The sequence below is a fragment of the Mercurialis annua genome, linkage group LG3, assembly GCF_937616625.2.
Source record: "Mercurialis annua linkage group LG3, ddMerAnnu1.2, whole genome shotgun sequence".
Taxonomy (NCBI): domain Eukaryota; kingdom Viridiplantae; phylum Streptophyta; class Magnoliopsida; order Malpighiales; family Euphorbiaceae; genus Mercurialis; species Mercurialis annua.
In genome coordinates, this window is record NC_065572.1 from 12,221,224 (window position 1) to 12,245,644 (window position 24,421).

At 35.9% G+C, this 24,421-nt stretch overlaps 1 protein-coding gene, 1 non-coding gene and 1 pseudogene across 2 annotated transcripts; 2 read left to right on the forward strand and 1 right to left on the reverse strand.

The window, feature by feature from the left end:
• The first annotated feature begins 3,248 nt into the window (after positions 1–3,248).
• LOC126676002 (small nucleolar RNA R71) lies at positions 3,249–3,355 on the forward strand. The gene has a single exon (XR_007640180.1). It is a non-coding gene; the product is annotated as a small nucleolar RNA R71 (small nucleolar RNA).
• A 15,815-nt stretch (positions 3,356–19,170) lies between these two features.
• On the forward strand, positions 19,171–20,197 carry LOC126675411 (NAC domain-containing protein 30-like). The gene has a single exon (XM_050370048.2). It carries the CDS (start codon positions 19,188–19,190, stop codon positions 20,136–20,138), a length of 951 nt encoding a protein of 316 aa, XP_050226005.1. The 5' UTR covers positions 19,171–19,187; the 3' UTR covers positions 20,139–20,197.
• A 1,182-nt stretch (positions 20,198–21,379) lies between these two features.
• Positions 21,380–23,275, reverse strand: LOC126675406 (AAA-ATPase ASD, mitochondrial-like; annotated as a pseudogene).
• Between the last annotated feature and the right edge of the window lie 1,146 nt (positions 23,276–24,421).

The window sequence follows — 24,421 nt, forward strand, 5'->3', positions numbered from 1 at the left end:
GGAATTATTTTATAAATATAAACTCGGGTTTATATTTGATAAACGTTTTGAGTCAGGTTAGACTTGGGTCACCCGACAAGTGAGGTTAGCTTGGCAGTTAATGATAACTCGGCTAACCCACTATTTGAAAATTAATTATTATTTAAAGATTATTAAATAATATTTATAAATGTGATTTTAAAGCGAGAACTCAATAGACTTATATTAATTAGGCTTTAATACCTATTGGGTATATTTGTGTTGCTTTGGATTGTTTATCCTCGACGTGTTAATTGTGCTAGTCTTATGTGGTGTCTAGTACTCTCTAGAGTTAGGGTCTGATTTTAATAATTATTTTATTTGTCTAGACTCGTCTACTGTTCGTGCTTCAGAGGCGAACCAGAGTTAGTTGCTTGCCGGTATTTCACGCGGATTAGCAAGCAGTGAGTTTATATTTACTATTTACCGCTTTATTAAGTAAATTGTTATTTTAATATTAAATATATATACTGTACGTATATTTCGAACTGTTTTTATATTATGGCTCTTAGTTGGAACGTGCTACCTAATGGGCATCATTAGGACTGCGTGCGCACCGGTAAAGATCTGGAAAAGGTAATTATGGTAATGTGGTAACTCGGTGTGAGCGTAGCTCTCGGGACCAAGTAGAGTAACTCGGTGTAGCTCGGCTCTCGGGACTCTGGTATAAGTGTGGTCAGTGGTAACTCGGTGTAGCTCAGCTCTCGGGACCAGACCTATTGGATTATGTTATTTAGGTAGAATTGTGGATTAGGGTTCCAACTATTATTCGTAATATTGTTATTAAATGCTTTAAACGTTTTAAAGGTTTTCCACTTAATAAATGTAGATAGTGGTATGAACTCATCTCAGTATATCTGACCCCGTTGTTTTCCCAATTTTCCCAGGGTTATGATCTGAGAGAGTCGGGTGATCTCCGCATTTACTTTTCCTCGGAGGTTCCATTATTTTGATATACTGTCAAACTATTTTATTCTTAGACCGCAGTAGTTGACTAGACGTCTTTACTATTATTACAGTTGTTTTGTCGGATTGGTTCGACTGGTTATATTGCTTTGGCATGTTATATTATTATATCGGGTATGACAAATCTATTTTAGATTTAGAATTGAATATGTACGTTATATTAATTATTGATTATTAAAGTTGCTAGTTTAGGCTGAAGTCTCGGTTGCCCCCGAGCGTTGGTTTTCTGCAGGTTTATGTGTTTATGCTTTATATGGGAGGCTAGCTACGGGTTTCGGTACTACATTACCCATACCCTAGCGCCGGTCGCGATTCATGAAAATGGGTCGTGACACAACCAAACCGCACCGCTTTCACCAAACAACCGATCCAAACATCAAATATCGGTTCGGTCCGATTCGGTTTCTCGGTTCGATTCGGTTTATGCTCATCCCTAGAGAGGAGTAATGTGCTTGCTCTTCAACAATGGTTCGAGGACTGGTTCCTTAATGTACTCTTCCTCTTTAGCATCTTCCTCTTTACTTGGCATAGAAAGCATGGTGGACTTGTTTTCTTATAGTTTCTCTTCTACTAACTCATCCACCATGTCTACCCGCATACACTCTCCTCCGGTAAGGGGATGGCGTGTGATCTTCCTCATGTTAAACTCGACGCTCTCATCTCCAATCCTCAGAGTCAGCTTGACATCATGAACATCAATAAGTGCTCTGCCAGTGTTCATAAATGGTCGCCGCAATATCATCGGGCACTCTCTGTCCGTTGCATAGTCAAGGACAACAAAATCCATAGGAAATATGAATTTGTTGACCTTAACTAAGATATCCTCCACAATCCCATGTGGCTTCTTCAGAGAGTGATTCGCTAGCTGCAGCATCATCGGCGTAGCCTGTACCTGTTGATCACCAAACATACTACAAAAAAGGAATAAGGGAATCAAATTAATACTAGCACCTAAATCGCAAAGGTAATTAACAGAATGCATGTTACCGATAGTACAAGGGATAGTGAAACTCCCTGGATCCTTGAGCTTTTTCGGTAGGTTGATCAATATGATTGAGCTTCAGTTCTCTGTCATAGGCACGGTGCCCTCTGTCTCCCAACTCCGTTTGTTGGTGATTATCTCCTTGAGAAACTTGGCATAGTGCGTCATCTCTCTCAGTGCGTCTGCTAGACTAATGTTAATCTATAGCTTCTTGAAAGTTTTAAGAAATTTGTGAAACTTCCAAGTATCTTGCGGCTTCTTCACTCTATGTGGGAATGACACCTTTGACACAAAAGGAGGTGGTGGAGGTGGTTTAGCAATTGCCTTATCAGGATCACCACCCTTCTACTATTCCTATTCCGCCTCAACAGTAGCACGTCGTGCATATGGATCATCCTATGCCTTCCCACTTCTCAATTCAATGGCCTTGAGATGCTCTCTAGGGTTTTCCTCAGTAGTGGATGGTAAACCCCCTTGATTTTGGCTCTGTGGTGCTTTAGCCATCTGCTGATTCTGCACCTCAAGATTATGAATTGTAGCAGCATGATTTTTGAATGTTTTCTGTGTCTCAGCATCTTTCATCTCCATCATCTTATCAAACTTGCTATGGAGAGACTCTCCATGCTCTCTCTGCTGAAAGCCAGGTGGATGTTGTGGCCTACTATTTTGATGTTGGAAATTCCTCTAGTTCTTGAAGTTCCCATGATTTTGGAAGTTGCCCTGGTTTTGTTGTGGCCTTTTTCCTCCTTGAAAATTTGGACCCGCCTGATTATTAGCATTTCCCCCATTATCATTTCATGAGAAATTTGGGTGATTCCTCCATCCCGGATTGTAAGTAATGGCATATGGGCCATTGACTGGCCTCTGGCCTCCCACAAAATTGACCTGCTCATTTAAGGCCTGCCCCATCACATAGTAGTCATTTGTCGCATGGTTCGAATCTCCACATACTTCATAGCTACTCTGCACTACAACAACATTGCCCATATTCATCCCTGCAGCTTGCCTCATAAGAATGTCAACCTGAACTTGCAGTGAGGCATTCTTCGCTTTCAGACTCTCCATAGCTGGTTCTATATTGACTTCCATTACTCCTCTATGTGCAGGTACTTTCGCCCTCTCCGTCGGCCAAGTACATCCATTTATAGCCATCTCGTCTAATAGAGCAAATGTTGCATCGGTCGTCTTCCTCATTAGTGACCCTCCTGCAACTACATCTATATTGCTTCTTCCCAACTCAGTTGACCCATTGTATAAATTTTGAATCAGATTCTCTCTAGTGATATGATGATGAGGAACTTTCCTCTACATCTCCTTGTATCGCTCCCATGCTTCATGTACCGATTCTCCATCATTTTGCTGATAGAGCATAATATCCCTTGTCAACTTTGCAGTCTTTCCATAAAAAAGTACTTGCTCATGAAAGCTTTTGCCAAATCTGACCAATTGTTAATCCCCGCTCTAGGTAGTGCATGAATCTATTACTTCGCTCTATCCCTCAGAGAAAACGGGAATAACCGCAGCAACACTTCATCCTCAGTCATGTTACTGAGCTTGAATGTACTACACACTTCTAGAAAGTTCACGAGATGCACATTCGGATCTTCAATGGGTAGCCCATAGAACTGGCAGCGAGTCTCTAAGAGCTGAATGATGCTCGTCTTGATTTCATAGTGAGGTGTTTACACAGGATGAGCAAAATAGCCATGAGTAGTATTGCCCACATTTGGCTGGAAGAACTCCATCAATGTCGGTACTCTCTGCCCGTTATTATTCTGGCCCTGTGCATCCTACGGATTCTGCTAATTCTGTGGAACTACTCTGTTTTCCAGCCATTGTTGAACCGAGGAGGGACATCATTTTTGTTAGCCATATTGAGGTTCCTTTGAGTTGAGTGCGCTGATTTTCGGACACTGCTCAAAGGTAGTGAGATCTTGCTGAAACGGTTCTAGAGGTAGTCCTTTGAGCTGTGTATTATGCATACACTATGAGAAGGGTACCTGAAACAACACAATCAAAAAACCACATGCGTAAAACAAGAAAAAATAAAAAAAACTAAAACAAGTCAAGCTATCCTAACTTAGTTATTAAAGATACGCTTTCCCCGCAGTGGCGCCAAAAACTTGTTGGTAAAAATACGCAAGCGTACGTAGCCAACTTGTAATACAGACTGCAAAGTCCGGGTATCGTATCCACAGAGAAAGCTTCTAAATACAACTAGTCAAGTAACTCGATTTGGATAGTCGAAAGGATATTTTTATTTGTTTGAGTAAATTAAAAGACATAATTAAAGCAATGTAAATTAAATAAACTAAAGCTGTAATTAGAATGGTGTTTAACAATAATAGAAAAAACAGGGATTATTAATCTTTGTTATGCTGTTTACTTAATTCGGGTTATGGATTGTATTGTTCTGATATGGTTCCGTCTAATCGGAAGCACCTAAAATTCTCTCTCGGGCAATTGCAGGCAAAAGCATAAAACTAACTAACAATAGATTAATTATTCACTCTCGCACAATGACTAACCTAAATATTAGTTAATTGAATGTTTATGAAGCGAATCCAAAGAACACGCACTCGTTAATTCACTCTCACACAATTAGCTCCTACGTTCTTAATTATGTTGTTATAATCCAATTTTACTCTCTCGAGCTAAAACTAAAACATATGGCATAGGCTAAGTGATCAGTTTAGGCTAAGCATTAGGCACATTAATTAAGACATATCGCTAACCCATAATTCCAATTTAATTAGACAGACATAATTTTGATTAATAATTCCCAACGAAGGGTTTAGTTACGCATAACAATAGGTAAACTTGAATAAATAATAAAGGAAATCATTCTGAAATGAAAGTAAATATCGAATTTGATATTAAAATCAATCGAACCTTGTTCTCAAGTAATCTAATTATAATTAAAGTGATAATGCAGAAAAATTGATCCAAGAACGCAAAAGATGATTAAGCTATATTAAAACTAGGGTTTTGTCTAATACAAAATTAAGCGAACCATAGTACAATGATTAAAAATAGTATTTATATGGCTCCCGATGTCTCTAATGTCATTAGGTGGAATGGTAATGAAATCCCAAAATTGCCCTCGAATTTGGTAGAGATCGCTGGTGAATAAGGGCATTTTTGTCCAATTATAATTGATTCTGTGCGTAGTATGCGATCACACATATGGGAGTGTGCGTTCGATCACAATGCTTTGGACTGGGAGTGTGCGAACGCACACTCCAGTTTCCCTTGGGGGTGTGCGTTCTACTTGGCCATCCAAATCCTTCTTCAGCTCATGTAACTTGGTCCCCAGCTCGTGATGAGCTCGAGTAGCATTCCCCGTTCTCATACTAGTGTGCGATCGCACACTTTATTCATAAGGGAGTGTGCGTTCGCACACCCCTTAAATTGGTTTTGAAAAATTCACTTTTGGCCCTCCAATTCTGCTCTGACTTGCTTTATGACCCCTAACTCCTGAATTTCACCAAAAATACTCCGATACTCGCTATAATTGCATATTTTACCTGAAAATCTCAGAGTAATAATAAGCCATTAAAACACCAATAAAATGATCAAAACATACAATTACCGAGTTCTAAACACGCCTAAAGGGAGGAGTATTTCTACTCCTATCATGATGTATTAGGCAGATTATGTAGTAAGGTAATATTATGCAGATTATGTAGTAAGCTAAATTAGTTGCTATTATAGAGGTGTATTTGATGGAGGTGATACATCTCCTACAAGAACATGTCATCTCTTTCTTGTCAACTATAAACTGACCATTAGAACCAAACACTTGATAAGTATCACCTCCATCAAATACACCTCTATAATATCAACTAATTTGCCTTGCCTTTTTTTAGCTTTCTAAGAATCTTGGGTTAGTATATGGTTTCCAACTTAAGCATTGCATATCTTTTTGGTGAATCCTAACCATCAACTTGGTCCTCATCATCTCATTCATTGATATTATCCACTTAGTTCTAGCTTCGAGAATCACATGGTTAAAGCTTTAAGAACCAAACAACTAATCACCATAGCTAATAAACAAAACCTAATCATCAAACTAACAACTACAGTTCAAACATATTAGTCAGAAGAGTAATGATACTTTTTGCCTATCGCCCATGAAGCACCATCCATGGTTGCAAATTTGCAAGTCATGTGCTAGAAGCCCAAGAAACCACATCCAATTCTCCTTAATCTCCCTGTCTATAACACACCAGGCTATAGGGTAGGTGCAGTCATTAGCATAAATACCCACAGCTGCAAGTAACTGCCCTCCATATAACCCCTTAAACCAGCAACCATCCACTTAAATTACCCTCCTACAACCATCCAAAAATCCATCCCTCAATGGTGCAAGACATACATACATTGCCTCAAACACACCCTCTGCTCTTTTAAACATAACTGTAGAAGTTGGATGTGTCCTTATCAGCTCCAATCAATAGTCAAGGAGCATCTTCATTTGCTCAGTTTCATCACCATTGATCTCCAAGAAAGCTGCAGATTTTTCCCTATATGTTGTCACCTTAGAAATATTAGCCTTCTAATTACTCCTTACTGCTTGCATTATTCCATCTAGACTCCAATTAGGATCAGCCCTAAATTGCTTAAGATATTTTTTTGACAGCTACTTGGGATTCACATGTCTAATATTGTGATCTCTGGTATATTGATGCTCTAGTTTTCATGCCTTAATATGAACTATGTTCACATCATCTTTCATATGTGATGCCCATAGGTAGAAAGGGTATCCATTCTTGTAGAAAAGCCCTACATCTAGTCTTGTTATTACGCTTAAACTTCATGACATAACGATTCCTAATCCCATAATTTCTAACAGCCTCTTTAAACTCCCCAAAACTTCCAAGTTTCACCCCAATTTGAAATTCTGGATTATCCATATTCTCTTCATTGAACTCAGAAAACCTAGGCTTCGTAGACTCAACATCAGAGTCACTGTCTGAGCATGAGTAAACCTCATTAGAAACTACAAAATATGAATCAAGATCTTCATTCTGAACTTGAGAGCCACCTTGAGATGCACCCTGAGCTCTGCTACCCTGAGCTTTACTGCCCTGAGTTGTACTACCCTGAGCTGTTGTACCCTGAGTTGTTGTACCCTGATATGTTGTACCCTGATTTGTTGTACCCTGAGCTGCTGTACCCTGAGCTTCAGCCTCAGTCTCAATTGCATCCAGATGTATAACTTCATGTGCACCATTGGTCTCATCTTCATGCACTAGCTCAATTATACCTTCACTTCCTGTCATTTCCCTTTCAAGAGCAAGTTCATCTTCTGCTTACATATCCTCATCCCTATTAAAGTTGTGATCATAACTGTATTCAGATTTCCCTAGATCACTATCAGAGTTGCATTCAACACAAATCTCATGTGGTTCAACTCCAATCTCATCAAACATTTCCAAGACAACAGGCACATCTACCACCACTTCCTTCACCCAAACTTAATGCCATTATTTGAACATCGTCATCATTCTTTAAAGGTATTAACTACATCTTACCTCTATCAAAATCATGGTAGTACTTATAATTTTATACCTTAAACCCTAACTCTAAAATGCTACTCTTACTAACAATCTCGGACATTAAACAAGTTGGCGCAGTACAATAATCAATGCATCCTATTATAGAGTGATCATAACCTATCTCTGGACCCATAATAGTTTTATGAATACGGATGGTGAAGTAATCAGAATCAGGTACTACAAGAAGAAATTTAAATTAGGGTTACAAAAAGAAATCATGTACAAAAAGAAATTAGATAGAAGAAGAAAATACAATAAAGAGAGTATATAGATAAGCAATTACTGTAAACTGGAGGTGCAAATCCATGGAGTCGAATACAACATTGCTTGTCCATGTCTTCAACGAAGCTAGCCGACTTAAATTGGGGTTCTAGTCGAAGAAAAGAGAAATTAAGGGTTCTAATCGAAGAAATGAAAATTAGGGTTCTAGTTCTATCAACATCGTGATGAAAGACAAAGTGGAAGAGGTTGAAACTTAGGTTTGAGAACATTAGGTTTGTTTGTTTACCCTTTCATTTGCCTGTTACTGTTGCAGTGAATATTTTTTTAACTTGGGTGATGTGACAACAAGTGGCATCCTTGGTGTGGGATGTGGAGGAGAGAAGGTTTTTCCCCCAACTCAGGCGATCCACGTAGGCAAAAACGAAGATAATTGGTGCGTTTTGGCTCGAATACCCTACCGGTGAAATCATTTAAAAAGACAATGGCCATTTTTTAACAATTTGAAACTCAGTACCCATTTTGTAATCTTCAAATAACTTAGTGAGCTATGGAGTTTAATATCCTTCCTTATCCACTGAGCTGGTAAACCTCATAGGATCGATTATGTTCTTTGTATCTCCTTCGAAAATAGGCTCGGGTAATTGGATCTGTAATGCTAGTTATATGGCCTCCCTCAATGCCATCGCTTCTTTCAATGATGGGGAGTCCACGTTGGAGAACCGCTTGGAAATGGAATATATAATTCTGCTGTGGTGATCTCTTGGAAATGGAATATATATTAGACACCACCGGATCCCATAATTTTGCACCCACTGATCTCTTCGATAAAGGCATATCAAGATACGCAATTTGTAGTTCCTCAATTTTGCAGTGAATTATGTCGTAAGCTCTAAACAAGGAGGATTGATCAACATTAATACCAACAATGGATGATTTGTTATAATTCATTTTAAGACTAGAGATAAGCTCAAAACACCTTATAATTCATAACAAATTCTTAATCATTGACAAATCATCAGGGACAAACAAAAGAGCATCATCCACAAATTGAGGGATTGAAACCCGATCCGTCAAACCATCAATATGAATACCTGTTAAGACACAGAAATTGGAAGCTTTAATAAGCATAGCTTACAATTCCTCAACCGCTAAAACGAATAACATTGGAGATATAGGATCCCCCTATCAAACTTCTTTGCCCATGAATTCTTTTTCTGTTGGACATCCATTCAGAAGAACTGAAAGCTATGTAGAGTTAAAAAAAAGACCCATGTAATCCATCTCCCATCAAAATTTATCCTGTGAAGCGTTTGCATAATAATTTGCCAACAAATGGTGTCAAATGCCTTCCTGAAGTCAAGTTTAATAAGAAATACTTGATCTCTCCTACGCTTGACAAGATGAATAATCTCAGAAACAATCATATGTCAATCATGTATACTCCCCCCTTTAATGAATCCAAATAGATTCTCAAAAATAACCTAAGGAAGCAAAGGACAAAGTGTGTTAGCCAGAACCTTGCAGAGTAATTTAAAAACACCATTCATCAAGATGATTGGGAAAAAGTCTTTGATCTCAGAAGTACCACAAAATTTCAAAATCAACACAAGAAACGCTATATTCAAACCAATAGGAAAAAAAGCAGTCGTAAAAAAACTCATGAAAAAGAGCAAGAATATCCACTTTTATGATGTTCCAAGCCTTTTTATAGAAGAACTGACTGAATGCATCAAGACCTTGAGCTTTATTGTCATCACAACCCTTAAGAGTAGCAAACACTTCCTCCTCCGAAAAAGGAACCAAAAGTGAAACAGACTGCAAATCAGTTAGAGACCGAACAAGCAAAGAAACCAAAGAGAATCTGATGAGGAGTGCCGAAACAAACCCTTGTATTAAAGGTGTACATGCTGCTTAATTGCTAATGGATTTGTGAAAGATAACCCATCAATATTAATTTCAGAAATACATTGCTTTTAGAATGAATCGAGGCCACTGCATGAAAAAACTTGGAATTTTTGTCACCATGTAAATTCCAATTAACCCTTAATTTTTGATGTCTGAGAGATTCTAAATTCTTAGAGAGACAATTAAACTCAAAATTAAGATCGACAAGTCTCGTACCGTCCCCTTCAAAAAGGCTCTGGAAGTCAGATTGAGCTTCCAAAACCGTAATATCTGACTGAACTTGCAGAAGTCTAGAATTTAAATCACCAAATATCTCTCGGTTCCAAATTCTAATAGCATTTTTGAGTTCTCTGAACTTGATCACCAAGTTAGCTGCCGACAGCCTATTAGAATTAGAGGACCAAGAAGCATCCACAAAAGAGTAAAAATCTTTGTGACTCCATAAAGCGTTAATCTATTTAAATGGCTTATGACCCCAATCCGTAGCCACATCTGAACAAAAGAGAAGAGGGACATTGTGAGCGGAGAGGGGTTCGGGGGCCGCTCGTCCAGACTTATGGCTGACTTCTTGATCTGGAAATGGTTTGGAAAACGGATTCGCCATCTAGTTCAACTAGGAATGCCTTTTCTACCGACTGTATAACCTTACTCGCCTCTCGTAAGATTATCGTACGCCGGACCAAAAAGACCGGGTTCGTGGACCTCCCCGATACTCGTGTGCTTGGCTTATCAGTTACCGGTTTTATTTACTGGACATATTCGGTTTATTCTCATCGCAACATTCAATAACAGGTTATAGGATATAATTTGGAAATAAACAAGTCTGGAAAGAAATAAACATGTTTAACGCGTATATGACTCGATTTTGACTGGACATGCAAAGAAAGTAATTTGTACTCCTAAGCATACATCTAAACCTGGCGGTTTCTAGCAAATAACATAAGTCTGGCTGGTCTGGATTGATTACATGCACAAAACCTAAAAACCAGATGTCTAAATTTGATTGATTTTAATAAGTCATCTTGAATGCCTTGTATAACCATTACTACTTTTTCGTGTTAGTTCTAAGATGTCTAAGTGACTGGCTGGATTTGATTTTATTTGTTAATCTAACATGGTTAGTCCTTTGCCCTATTAATATTAGATTTGGCATGCTTTTTTCATGCTCATGGGAAGTTGGTATGCATACAAGGTTAGAAATACTTTTAAATCTCGTTGAGTTTTTCAGTGCCTTGCACTCGCGTTGGTTTGACCGTCAGTGTGGTAAGCACTAGTTCTCGGTTAGAACATGGAAGTTGTCCGTCTCGTTGTTACAGCTCTATCGGTTCAAACCGCAATTAATTCCAAGTTTTGTGAACTCGTTATCTGTTCTGGAAATTAATGGGTTTGCGGGGCTCGTGGGCCGGGTTTATACTTTATTTTAGATATCTGGGCTCATGAGCCCGATCTACAGTGGGTTTGACAAATTACAGTGCATAAAATTAAACTACATTAAATTATCTATGTCTGGTTTCAAACCGGGCCTAATTCTGAGCCCGAACGAGCCTGAAAACACATTTGGAAGTCTTGATCGAAGTATAGGAGATCTAAGAGTCAAGTTCTGGGAGTTTAGGCACGATGCACACAGCGTCGATGTGACTTCCGGGCTGGGAAGACAGGGTGGCGGCACTGCCATTTTGTTCTGGAGGCAGCGCTAATTACAGCGACGACAGCAACGGCGGACAGCAGGGACAGCAACAACAGTTTTTCAGCTCGTTTCGGATTGTTTCAGCTCCATTTTTCGTGCAAAAATAGTCAAAAACGCGCATAAAAACAAACAAGGGAAACAAATATAATGGTCTGAAAGTGTTTAAACGCGAATTAAACACTGAAATCATCAATTTACAGCAGCTCCTGGTGTTTATTTTCATGGCAAAAAAGCTTAAAAACAGCATAAACATGCATTCTGGGTGCTCTAAACTACTAAGTTTCTAGATTTATGCACACAAAAAATATTAATTCAGTCATTAACATGCTTATTCATCGAATTCATGGAAATTTGATAAAAATATGAAATTTTCATGGCAAAATCAATAACAAGCTAAATATACAGTTTTGAGCAATTAAATTCAACATTCATGAACATAAAAAGCAATAAAGAGAGGATCCTCGGAATTACCAGTCTGAGTCCTTGGCTCGTTTGCTGGCAAAGTGGATACCGAATCCAGCTTTGAGTCTATGCAGGGTAGTGTTCTTTCAGAATTAACATGTATTTAGTGTTTTTAAGACTGGAATCAGGTGTGATTTATGTGTGTGTTAGGGTGTTTGGCCAAATTAGGGGTTTTCTAAGGGAGGGGATCAATTTTTGCATGTATGGTTTTTACGTCTCTTGTCCGACCCTTGTCTCATTTGTCTTAAAGTTGTTTATATAGAGGTGATTACGGTTTTGGTTTTACTTAAGTTGATTTAACATTTTGCCTAGTTAGAGTTTGGGTTATGGTTGAAGAAGTGTTAAGTGATAAGTGTTTTAGGATTAGGATTAGAATTAGCTTCTAATTATTTACCTTAGCATTTTACTTTTAATTTTCGGATGAACTTGCTAGCTAGTTAAAAAGATGCTAAAAGTCAATTTAGGTGCCTAAAAGTGTCAAAAAGGCTCCTAAGATCTTATGTGTTTGGGTATGGTCAATTTTAATCCGTAAAACTTACCAATTGGCCCATACACTTCTAAGATATTGCAATTTGTCTAACTTCTAGACGTAGACTAGAATCTTTTTGGATTTTTATAGGTTATTATGGCTAATCATGTTTTAATCCTCCAAGTTTGCAGCTATGCGCATATTCCGCCTGCTTAGATTCCAGCAAGTAAATTGATAGCTCGTCACCTAGACAGATTTCTTTGGAAATCATCATTGAACGCTTCAGTCCCTCATCACTTTTTACCTGTCCATAAAATAGGTGTCTACATACATAACCCTACTAAGATCTTGGCAAGGATTTCATAACATTATTTAGCCAAACTGAAAAAACCGAAGGGGATAAGAAGCATTTTTCAATCTTTGATCTTGCAATTATGTGCTGCCTGGTAAAGAATCTACCTTGAAGGTTGGATGTAACAAGATTAGAAGCTGAACAAATGCCAAAAGATCAAGTACTGAAGGAGTAAAACTGCTACAATTAAGCCTCCTAGAAGGCTTCAAAATCTCATTCAAATCACCAACCAAAATACATAACGTATGAGTAGCAAGCTCAGGAAGAATATCAAATCATAAAGACGCTCAGCCCTTAGGACAATTATTAGCATAAACTAAGATAAATTTGATGTTAATATTTGACCAAATAAAATCCAAGCTAATCCATATATTAGTTTTAACAATCCTAGAGGGGAAGATAAGTTTCGGATTCTAAATGCAAATCAAACCACCCGAAGCACCAATACAGGAAACAAAAGCATAATGAAATCAAGAATTGGCCAAAGAAACTGAACCATAAAATCATCAAAATGCTCCATTTTGGTCTCAATAAGACCCAAAAGCAATAAACTATTCGAAGACACCAATGAACGAATAAATATATTTTACGGGCAAAGGACATACCCCTTCGACAATTCCACGAAATAAAATTGAAAGATCAAGACAATAAGAGAAGGGTAACTTGGAAAGAAAAATCTCTTCAAGAGATATTCTTAATGCTTTGTGAGATGAGAGAAATAATTTGCTTCTCGTTTTCCTCTTTAAACAAACCCAAATTAAGCCCCACTTCCCATGTTTTCCTCGCCTCCACCTCAATATCCGACTGAATTTTGGCCTCTTTAACCATTAAGACACGATCACAAATTGTACTAGCTATAATAGTGTTATCAGACCTAGAATTTTGTGATACTGAAATCAAATTACCCTTGTTATCAATGTGTTTGGTCTTCCTCCTTAGTGTAACGTTAGTGAGACCTGGAACTGAAGAAGATGTTGCCTCATTTGCTATTAAAATTGCCTGAGCTGGAGATTTTGGAGGTGAATGCAGAATAAAGATTGGGCTGTTGTTTAGTTGCAAATCAGTAGAGCGAGTTGATGAAACATGAGGGATCTTAGAGGTAGGAGGTGGCTCTTTATCTACAGAATCTGAGTCTGAATCTGAGCATGTGTTATCAACAGCCTCATCGGTTTCTAAAGGTAAAAACATTGGTAAATCTGATTCCCGAGCTTTAATCAGAAACTCTTTCCCATTGAATTCAGCTGGGAATGAACAATAAATAAAGGGCAACAAAGTAGACAAAAGCAGTAAACACGTTTTCATCAGTTCATAAGATAAGCACATATTATGTGCAGAAATAACCTCCCCAAAATGATTACATGTGATGGTAAAAAACTTCGCATTTCATGCACAAAGAGGGATTTCAGCGAACGTTATCCAGGTATAACATTCCTTGGCAATGAAATAACCATCCCAAGCTTGAATACCGGAGGAATAATTTGGCAACAAAACGGTAGTGTTAGACTTGAAATCCTCCAAATGTGCAGACTCCTCAAAATTCAGCATAATAGAACGACCCTCTAGGTAGGACATTAAAGAAAAAGAAACTCCCTTATTCAGCAGCTCATGTTTCACCTTTTGAATGTCAGCAATATTGGTAACTTAAACAATCAAAGTATGTCTCGATTCAGCAAACAAGATTAGCGATTGAGAAATCACTGATTTATGGGATAAAACATTGGCATATGATCTAAAGTCTCTGACTCATTCCTTAAAGGGTTTGGAATTGTTGCGTGCGGATGGAAATGTCATAGGGTTTTGCATGGGTTTTTGTTGTTTTCTGCCATGCCCGACGTGAATAAAAGGCTTGGGGAACTTTGAAACAAAAGCCCTGATTCTGAAGGACCCTATTGATACTGTGTTCATACGATTAACTACCTGAATGATGGATTGATTTCTGCTAATGTTGATGATGATAAGAAGAAGGCTTGAGGTTGGCCAAAGTTTGTGGTCGAAGGTTTTTAGTTTAGGGTTCACTACTAGAAAACTGCGTTTTAGCGACGGATTTTAGCGACAGATTAAAAATCCGTCGCTAAATTAACTTAAAAAAATTAATTTTTAATTTAAAAAAATATTTATTAAAATATATTAATTTTTAAAAAAAATATTTATTTAAAAAATATTAATTTTACTTGTCTTGATAATGTTATTATTGTTATTTCATGATTGTTTGTGTTGGTGTAATGGTTGGAAGCTTTTATTGATTTATATATACTTTCATTGCTCACGCAGATGTCTGGCTCTGATAAACAACAAGTTGTTGTTGCTTCTAATGATAGGGTTGATGGCTCACCTCTTGAGTTACCCCTTTCATCTTAGCAGCAGCAACATGTTGCTGCTGCCGAGGGCTCATCTCAGCCCTTTCAGCAGCAACAAGATGATGATAATGCCGCTGGTACTGGTCCTATTAGAGGTAATTTTTCAATATGTTTAAGGGATAGCGAACCGGCTTCATCGGGGGTTTACGGTTCGATCGGTTCAATCGGGTTGGATCGGATTTTTTACTTTTAATAAATATAAATAATTTAAATTAAAAATACTTAATTTTATAAATAAAAAATAAAAAATATTTATATAAAATTATTTTCAAAATTTTATTATGCAAAATATGATTATAAGTGATCAATGTTTTAAAATATATAGAATAAATACTTTTTATGAGAAAAAAGAATAATTTTTTTCATTGTTAATTAAATTAAAATTATATAAATAAAATTTATAAATAAAAAATACAATGGTATATTTAATTAAAATTAATTATTCACTTTGTGAAGTGTAATTATAATTGATCAATATTTAAGTGTATATAAAATAATTTTATTATATAAAATAGTTAATTTTTTGATAATTTATTTTAATAAAAACATATGTTAAATTTTATTGTGTGAAATTTATTAAGAATAATAAATATTTTAAGAAGATATAGAATAACTAATGTATATAAGAAAAAAAAAAGTGTTGTGTAAGAGAGAAAAAATATGTTGCGGATAAGAGAGAGAAAAAAAATATTATATAAGAGAGAGAAAAAGAAAGTATTGTGTAAGAAAGAGAAAAATAAACGTGTTGTGTGGTTAAAGAATTGACACATGTGTAGGAGACTACAAATTAAATGAAAAAGTGACTTTTCCACTCATTTTTCAGAAAACCGGGTTTATCCGGTTTTGGTCAGAAACCGGATTTTTCCGGTTTAACCCAGTTTTTGACCGATTTTCCAACTATAGGGTTTTTATCCATAATCGGACCAGACACCCGACCGGTTCACGGTTAAGCCGGTCCGACCGGCCGGTCCAGTCCGGTTTTAACAACATTGGTCTTGATGTAAATTTAATTGCAAGTTAATATATTGTCATTTGTATTTTGCTCTGCATCATGTTTTTGTGGCCTGAAAGAATTTGGGTTAAAATTTGATGGGCTTTATAAAAAGCCCAAACCGATTAAAAAAACAAATACCGAACCGACTGAAATTTTTGGTCAAAAATAATTTTGGTGTTTGGTTAATTAATTTACGGTTCAGTGAAAGATTTGGTGTAATTCGGCTTGGTCTGTTGTGGTCAATTAGGAATCGAAGCAAACCGACCGATGCTCTACCCTATATGTGGGTACGATATCCGGACTTCGTCTGTATTACATGTTCACTAGGTACGCATGGGTATTTTTATCAACACATCATCAACCTAATTGCAGATAAAATGCAACCAAAAAAACCATCAAAGTAGCTTGATTTCTTCATCTTCTTACAATTTGCTTCCTTTTCCAACTTCCTCAGTGATCCAAGTTTGACAGCTTTAGCATTATGAGACAAGGGTGGATCCAACCAATAGAAAAAATTGCAGCCACAAATAAACTATGACATACAAAATTCAAAGATTCAGTTTGATGAATAACAAGATTACAGAAATCAAAATTTACAACCAGCAACTAAAATATTAAATGATAACCATATTAGCCAAAAACACGTCTTCCTGGGTTAGTCTCAGTCCAAGATGTTCTTAATATAGTCAGTCGATTGCAATCACAATTGGGGATCGAGATTTTATACTCCATTTTTCACCTGTTACAGTTCAATTGAAAGAAAAAAATTTAGGATTTTCAGATTTGCAGGGGTTTTGTATAGGTTAGGGGCAAACGATTTTAAAGCTTAAGTTTGAGGTGAGAAGAGTAATTGAAAAAAACAAAACATTTATGGATCAGATATCTTCGTGGATGGTTATGAGAAAAAGAAATGTTTGGAATGAAAAAAATTAATGAAAGAAATGTGGTGGGAAAAAAAGTATAAATAAGGAATTTGAAAAGAATCGTTTAATTTGTTATCATTGCAGTGAATAACTTTTTCCCTTGGGCGATGTGGCAACAGGTGGCATTCTTAGTGTGGGATGTGGAGGAGAGAAGGTTTTTCCCCCAACTCAGGTGATCCACGTAGGCAAAAACGCAGATAATTGGTGCGTTTTGGCTCGAGTACCCTCCCGGTAAATAATTCAAAAAGACGGTGACCATCTTTTAATGATTTGAAACTCAGTATCCAATCTGTAATTTTCAGATAACTCAGTGACATGTGAAGTTTAATATCCAAATAAGGATTCTGATATTATAGTGCAAGATTGTAAGGCTCTTTTAAATTCTGAATTTAGTCGTTTTAATTTCGTTAGAAGAAACTGTAGCTGGGTGGCACACATGGTGGCCAAAAAAGCCCTTAATTATTTGGCCGAATTGACGTGGCTAGATTTTAGATTCTCATAGTCGATTATCAATGAAGATTACGTCTTTCTGGCAAAAAAAAAAATCTATTTCACGATTCCATACTATTTTCCGCTAATTTAACTTTGTAATCACCATTACCGGACCCGAAATGCTCAAGCATCAAATGAGACACAAAACACCTCAAAATGCATAGAAAAACACGATAATGTGATACAAATTGACTCGTAGAATAGGAGTAATTCTACTCCTGTCAAACATTCTCACAATTAACCTTTACTAGTACTCAAGCAAGAAATTAATCTTACTCAAAAATCACACTAGATAAATATTAAAATGTATCAAACACAAGTCAAAAATCAAACTCCCAAACCAATGAATTGAATGAATACCCGTTTCTAAAACTAACAACCATTACCGATGCAAACAAATGATAAATGCAATTCAAATGACATAATTTGATATCACCAAGAGTGCTATCACAGTAGCTTAATTGATTTACTAAATTGAACGAATTAATCATTATCATTTACGGGAAAAAACTCGATATCATTTAAGGGAGAGGAGGAGAGGAGCCACAGTGAGAAGAAAAATAATGAGGAAGAAGAAGGGCACTACGGGGTATTAGGTTTAATTTTGGCGGCGGACTGAAATCCGTTTCATTAAGGGATGATTTAGCGACAGATTTGCTAATTCGTTGCTAAATTTGCCTCTCCCGTCGCTAAAATTGGCGCCAAATTATTTTTTGAATTTAGCGACGGATTCATAATTTGTCGTTAAATAAGTCGGTAAAAGTAAATTTAGCGATGAACTTGAATTCATCGGTAAAATTCAACGTTTCTAGTGGTGCACATGAATCATATAAAATTAGAATTTATCTGGTTCAAAAGTGTACATGACTCGAAAAAATAATTACTAAAGAGATTGTTGCTTGAGTAAAAAAAATCAAATAATTAAATTCTAAAATAGTATTTTCTTTAAAAATTCATTTATTAAGATGATAGAAGAGTGACGCTATTTCCAGAGCTGAAATTACGAGAATTTTTTAGATAAAGTCAGTCTAACACGTCATCCGTAGACTGAGCCAATAATATTATAACACCTCATTAAAATGAGGGTATTCTTATGATATTATTATTCAAAAATGTAAAAAAAATAACAAATAAAATTATAAAAATACCCTCATTTTAATAAGAAATAAAGAATTAATATAAGATAAAAGAAATGAACAAAACAAATAAACTTTTTCCCGGTTCTTTTCCTTTCCGCCCCTGACTAAGCCCAAATAAGCAAGTTATAGATAATAAAATATTTATAAATGATTATTAAACTATAAATATTTGAGATTTTTCCTAAAATTCGTTTTATGTTTCGAAGTGAATATTAAATAAAATACCACATATGATAAGAATTCGACTTTTTTTTTATGAATGAAAAAGAAGCAAAATAATCAAATAATTAAGTAGAGTGTTGCATTAGGATTAAACTCATAAATAAAAATTATTCAAATCGAATAACAAATTAAAGTATGGAAAGAAGCAAAATAGTCCAAAATGAGTGGAATTTTATCGGATTTTGCATGAAAGATAAGTGATATCAAGTAATATTTGTGATTTTTCCTAAAAACGAAACGTGCAGTACAGAAATCATCAACCTCTTCTAATCTAGGAAGTAAGAAGAAACACAGTCAACTGAGAATTGTAAGTAAGTGTTGGATTCGGATGAAACTCCTTGCGCAGTCGGTTGATCAGTAAGGCTTATATAAAGCCACACTATGCAGTGAAACAAATTATATTTTCTGAAACAAATATTTCTAGGGTTTCACAAACATGTTGCCTGGATTTAGATTTAACCCTACTGATCAAGAACTTGTGGGCTTCTATCTTCTCCACATCAACAACCAAAAAGACTCTGCGTTCCACATTGATCACCAGTTTCCTGTTCCGTTCTGCGATTTCTACGGTGGAGAAGAGCCTTGGCAAATTTGGAAGAGATTCGGTGGAGAGCAGAAGAATAATCTTGAACGTCTTTTCTTCCACACCAAGCTAAAGAAGAAAGCTACCAGGGGCAACGGCACCAACATTGATCGCAAGTTTGGTTCTGGAGGCGGAGGATGGCACGGTGCGACTTCCGGTGACAAATCACCCATTCATGTTTCTGATTTAGTAGGCTACAAGAAGAGTTTCAGCTATTGGAACAAATCGAGACCCGACCAAGACCGCTGTTGGATCATGACGGAATACAGTGTGGAGGGGAGGGGCTGGGAGTTTGTGATTTGTGAACTGAAACCTGGCAGAAAACAACCCAAGAAAAGAAATCATGAGGCTGCAGTTCTTGAGAGTGAAGCAAAAAGATGCAGGATTGAACAAGACAATGGAGATCAGGCCGTTGCAACTGAAACAAATGAGAAAGGATGCAGGATTGAACAAGAGTACAATCAAGAATATCCGAATTATGGTGATGGCTTAACTGAAGAATACGTAGCAGAAGAAGCAAATTGTTATGATGAGGGTACAGTAACTTTGCAAGACAATCAAGAGGGCACATATTCTGAGAATGGAGAAGATGCATTGGAATGGGAACGTCTTGATGAATTGCTCAATTCTGAGCCGCTGCCGCCATCTAACTTTGCCGAGAAGAACACTGAGATGAATGGAGAGGTAAAAGAGGGAGGTGAGGAGAATTTGGATGGATTTTTTGAGGGATTGGAAGATCTTAACTTCAGTGGGAATTTTTTGGAGCTGATGGATTTTGAACTGCCGCTTTATGATGCTAATTAGGGACATTAATTGTTTTTATTTTTTCTAGACCAGTTTTTGTTATGTATAGTTTTAATCATTTGACACAGATTATCATTGTTAGTATTTGGTTGTCAATGTATCTTCATATTCAAAGTTCACATATAATGATTCATTGGTATTGTGTTATCATTCTTAGTTGTTTGTTAATTAGTGTTTGGTTGTCTATTTATAATATTAAAGTACTGTTGCTGTGAAAGTTGCTGGATTCTGAAACAGCAAGTTTTGATATGATAATGCTGATTATGAGGCCAACTGATTAGTGTAAAGTTGGTGCATGAGGGCTTACAGTTAATTTCATTTAATTTAGTCATCCTTTGGGCTGCATTTTCATTTCGTAAAATCTGCTTACTCAAAGTTCAGAGTGCATTATCATGAAGTCTTGCTGTAAAAGATGTCTTACTTGATCTTCAAGTTAATCTGTGGTTTTTATCCCAAACATAAATTCAATGCTTTCAATCTCATTCTTTTAAATTGGTTTTTATCCCAAACATATTTTACATACTTGTGCAGTTATGATCCTAATAACAAATAAATTCACATGATGAAGTCTTTCTGTGAAAGTTGAGAGGAACACTTAGATTAGTGTTCTATATAAATTTATATTCAAAGTTCCCACTGTTAACATATAATAAAATTTTGCTCACTTCTGAAGTAGGAAGTTTTGAAATAAGAAGATGTGACAATATCTGTAATCCAATTTCACAAAATGTGCTTACTGTAAATTCAGTTCATTAGCTTCTAATTATTTCTGCAAATTTTGGTTAACATTAATGATTACTCTTCACTAATCCTGCTTGTTAGTTAATCTCACAGATTATGGTTAAATATTCAAATCACCCAACAAAAGAAATCATCAAATTACGACTCTGATGTTCTTGTTTTTTCATTACGACTCTGATGTTCTTAATACAACATAAAAATGTGGCTATGCAGTATACTCTGATGTTCTCAATTTTTTACTTCAATATAATATCTATTAATTTCGTTTGACTTTTCTGGTTATTTTTAGCTTCAAACTCTTTCTTTTTTCCTCCAATCATTAAAAAGTTAGAGAATTTATAATTAAATTTTAACGTTATTTTTTTTTTAAAATATTACAAGTTAAATTTTGAAACTATGAAAAATGAGTTTTTCTCATTACGGAGTTAATTTTAATTAAACTAAAAATTGAAACAATTAGATTGATTGGGAAAATTTTTTCCTGAATTTTCCTGAAACAGTTATGAAAGAGTTATGAAACTGATTCTTCAAACATAGTGTGAAATTGTTTATGAAAAGGAACATCCAAGTTCATTGTGGCATTCCGTCGAACATGTTCACTGCAATACCAACTTATACAGAACTGCAATCAATCACTACTTACATTGCTCAATTCACATCCTGATGAAAGTAACAGAGTTAGATTACATATTTATACTGAATGCTATTAACAAAACTACTTGCTTAAGTCTTCCTCTGTCTCTTTTTTTACTTCGTCCTCTGTTTGCAATTTTGCTTCCTCTTTCGCCTTTTCAAGCCCAGCAATGAGACTCTCCAAGCAAACCTCAGCATTCCCAGGAAGAGTCTTCGGCATCAAATGCTCCGCAACGTCCGCAGGCGTCATCTTCGCTTCCCGTAACGCCTCCCTGATTTTATCAAACAGATTATGAGACTCAATTTGAAGATAATTCTTGGCCAAATCCTTGAATGCCTCAAAGCTGCAATATGACAATTCTACATGTTTATCCATTCTACCCTTCCGAATTAGCGCCGGATCGAGTTTTTCTAAGAAATTAGTGGTGAATACTATTAGTCTTTCTCCTCCACAAGCTGACCATAACCCATCAATGAAGTTCAATAACCCTGATAACGTAACCTGGATGTATTTTCCATCTTCTTTCGGCGGTTTCGCCTTTTGTTCTTTGTTAGCTTCGTCCCCTTCTTCTGTTTTTTCCTTTTTTTTGCTTCTCTGACCGGTTAAATCAAGCGAGCAATCTATATCTTCGATCACAATTATCGATCTGCTCGATGTCTCGATTAGTAGCTTTCGTAGCTCTGTATTGTCTTTCACAGCAGTTAACTCCAGATCATAAATGTCATAGTTCAAAAGATTTGCCATTGCTGCAATCATAGTAGATTTCCCAGTCCCGGGTGGCCCGTAAAGAAGATAACCTCGTTTCCACGCCCTTCCGATTCTCGCGTAGAAATCTTCAGCTTGGCTGAATGTAATCAAATCATCCATTATTTCTTTCTTCTTCTCTGCTTCCATTGCTAATGTCTTGAAACTCGCAGGATGCTCGAAAACTACATGACTCCAATGCGATCCGTTGTTGGTGTAGAGTTTTTTCTGTCGATTTCGCACTTTTATTGCCTTTCCTTCTTTCAGAACATGATTCAAATACGGCCCAACTATTAGATCTCTATGTTTCTTATGGAATCTAAGCTTGTATACCTTTTCTCATCCGTCACCTGCACGGAAACAGAAACGCTGAAACAAAACGACACAAAAAACAGCGAAAACAAAACTCGGAAACTCATAAGATTAATACCTGATGGAAAGATAATGTTTGAGACTTAAAAACATTTTTGCCAGAAGCCCACCAAAGTTTTACTCCTTTAAATTCATCAGAAACTTCTTCATGATCATCCATACTAAGAACAAGTGATTGATTGTTCTTAACAACTTCAGCCTTTAGTCTCTTCGCCTGCGTAGAAGTACTCGAGCTAAGATACGTTTCGATGGCGGAATAAGCTTCGCTTCGCATCAAACGCTCCCCGGTGAACTCATGGAATGTGATTTGGATGTAAGGGTAAACAAAAGTGAAGGCTCTTTGAGTGTATTTCTCGAGACGGTCTCGTAGTTCATAGGGGAAGTATTGCTTGAACATAGCCCATACGAACATTAAACTGGCGATTAATGATCCGACTTGGGCTAACATATCTCCGTCTTTCAGACGAATCATTTTCAGATTTTGTTCTTGTTATTCTTTGTAGCTCAATGTTTCAAGGATTTTAATGGCGGTGTTGTTTGGGATTGGTTATGTAAAGAGAAGAGAGATGAGTAGCTGTATTATATAGAAGAAGTAGTAAAATAGTATACAAAATGTGTTCACTCTTGGTTTTGACAAATCTTAGAATGCATGAGATGAGACAAACACAATTTTTATATGGTAACATGTGAATGCATTGAATAAAATTAATATCCATTACGTCTCATTTTACATAAATTATCGCATGCCTCTTTCTCATATTAACTGGCACTTTAAATAAATTTAAAAATTGAGAAATTTAATTTTTTAAAAATGATTTTGAAAATTTTTTCTACACTACACTATTTTCTAGTATTTTATTTACAATTTTACATTGTCTTTACTTTTCTAAATTTCCTACACTTTCAAATGATTTATTCTCTTTTTTATAGATTTTTTTTCTGGTGATTTTTTATTTGTTTATTGTATTTTTGGGTATAATTATGGTGTATTATAGTGTATTTATTGTGTTTTTTTTTGTGTGACTATGGTGTTTTTATAGTATAATAATAGTGTACATATAGTGTATCTATAGTATTTTTATAGTGTTTTTGTAGTGTATACCACAAAAACACTGCAAATACACCATAAACACTACAAATACACCAGAAAAACATAGATACACCAGAAAAATACAAGAAATGCACTATAAATACACCAAAATTACAATATAACGTAAATAAAACATAAAAACACTACAAATACACCATAAATCAATTCATTTTTATAAATCAGTAGCATCAAAAATAAAATAAAATAAAAAAACAAATCTATGAAAAAAAAGATAAAATAATTATATGAATAATAGAAAAAAATTATAAATATAAAAATAAAGCCAAATGTTGTAAAAAGGCCAAACCTTTCGCAAAAGTTTCACAAAAGTCCTGACCTTTCAATTTTGTCGATTTTGGCCAAAAACTGATTATTTGGTTTCACAAAAGTACAGACCTTTCAATTTTGTCGATTTTGGCCAAAAATGGATTATTTGGTTTCACAAAATTCCTGACCTTTCAATATTTGGCATGCCACATAGGCGCCACATAGGCAAATTGAAATCAAATTGAGAGTTGGCCACAATTGAAACCAAATAATTTGTTTTTGGCCAAAATCGATAAAATTGAAAGGTCGGGACTTTTGTGAAACTTTTAGAGAAAAATTGAGAAATACCTAACTTATACAACAATAATTAGAAAATTACGGGACTATCTTTCAAAATTGAAAACTATCATGTCCATCTTTTATTTTGCAAAATTA

What these genes read in the sequence shown, in the direction of transcription:
- LOC126675411 (XM_050370048.2), top strand. Translation starts at nt 19,188, where the DNA reads ATGTTGCCTGGATTTAGATTTAACCCTACTGATCAAGAACTTGTGGGC.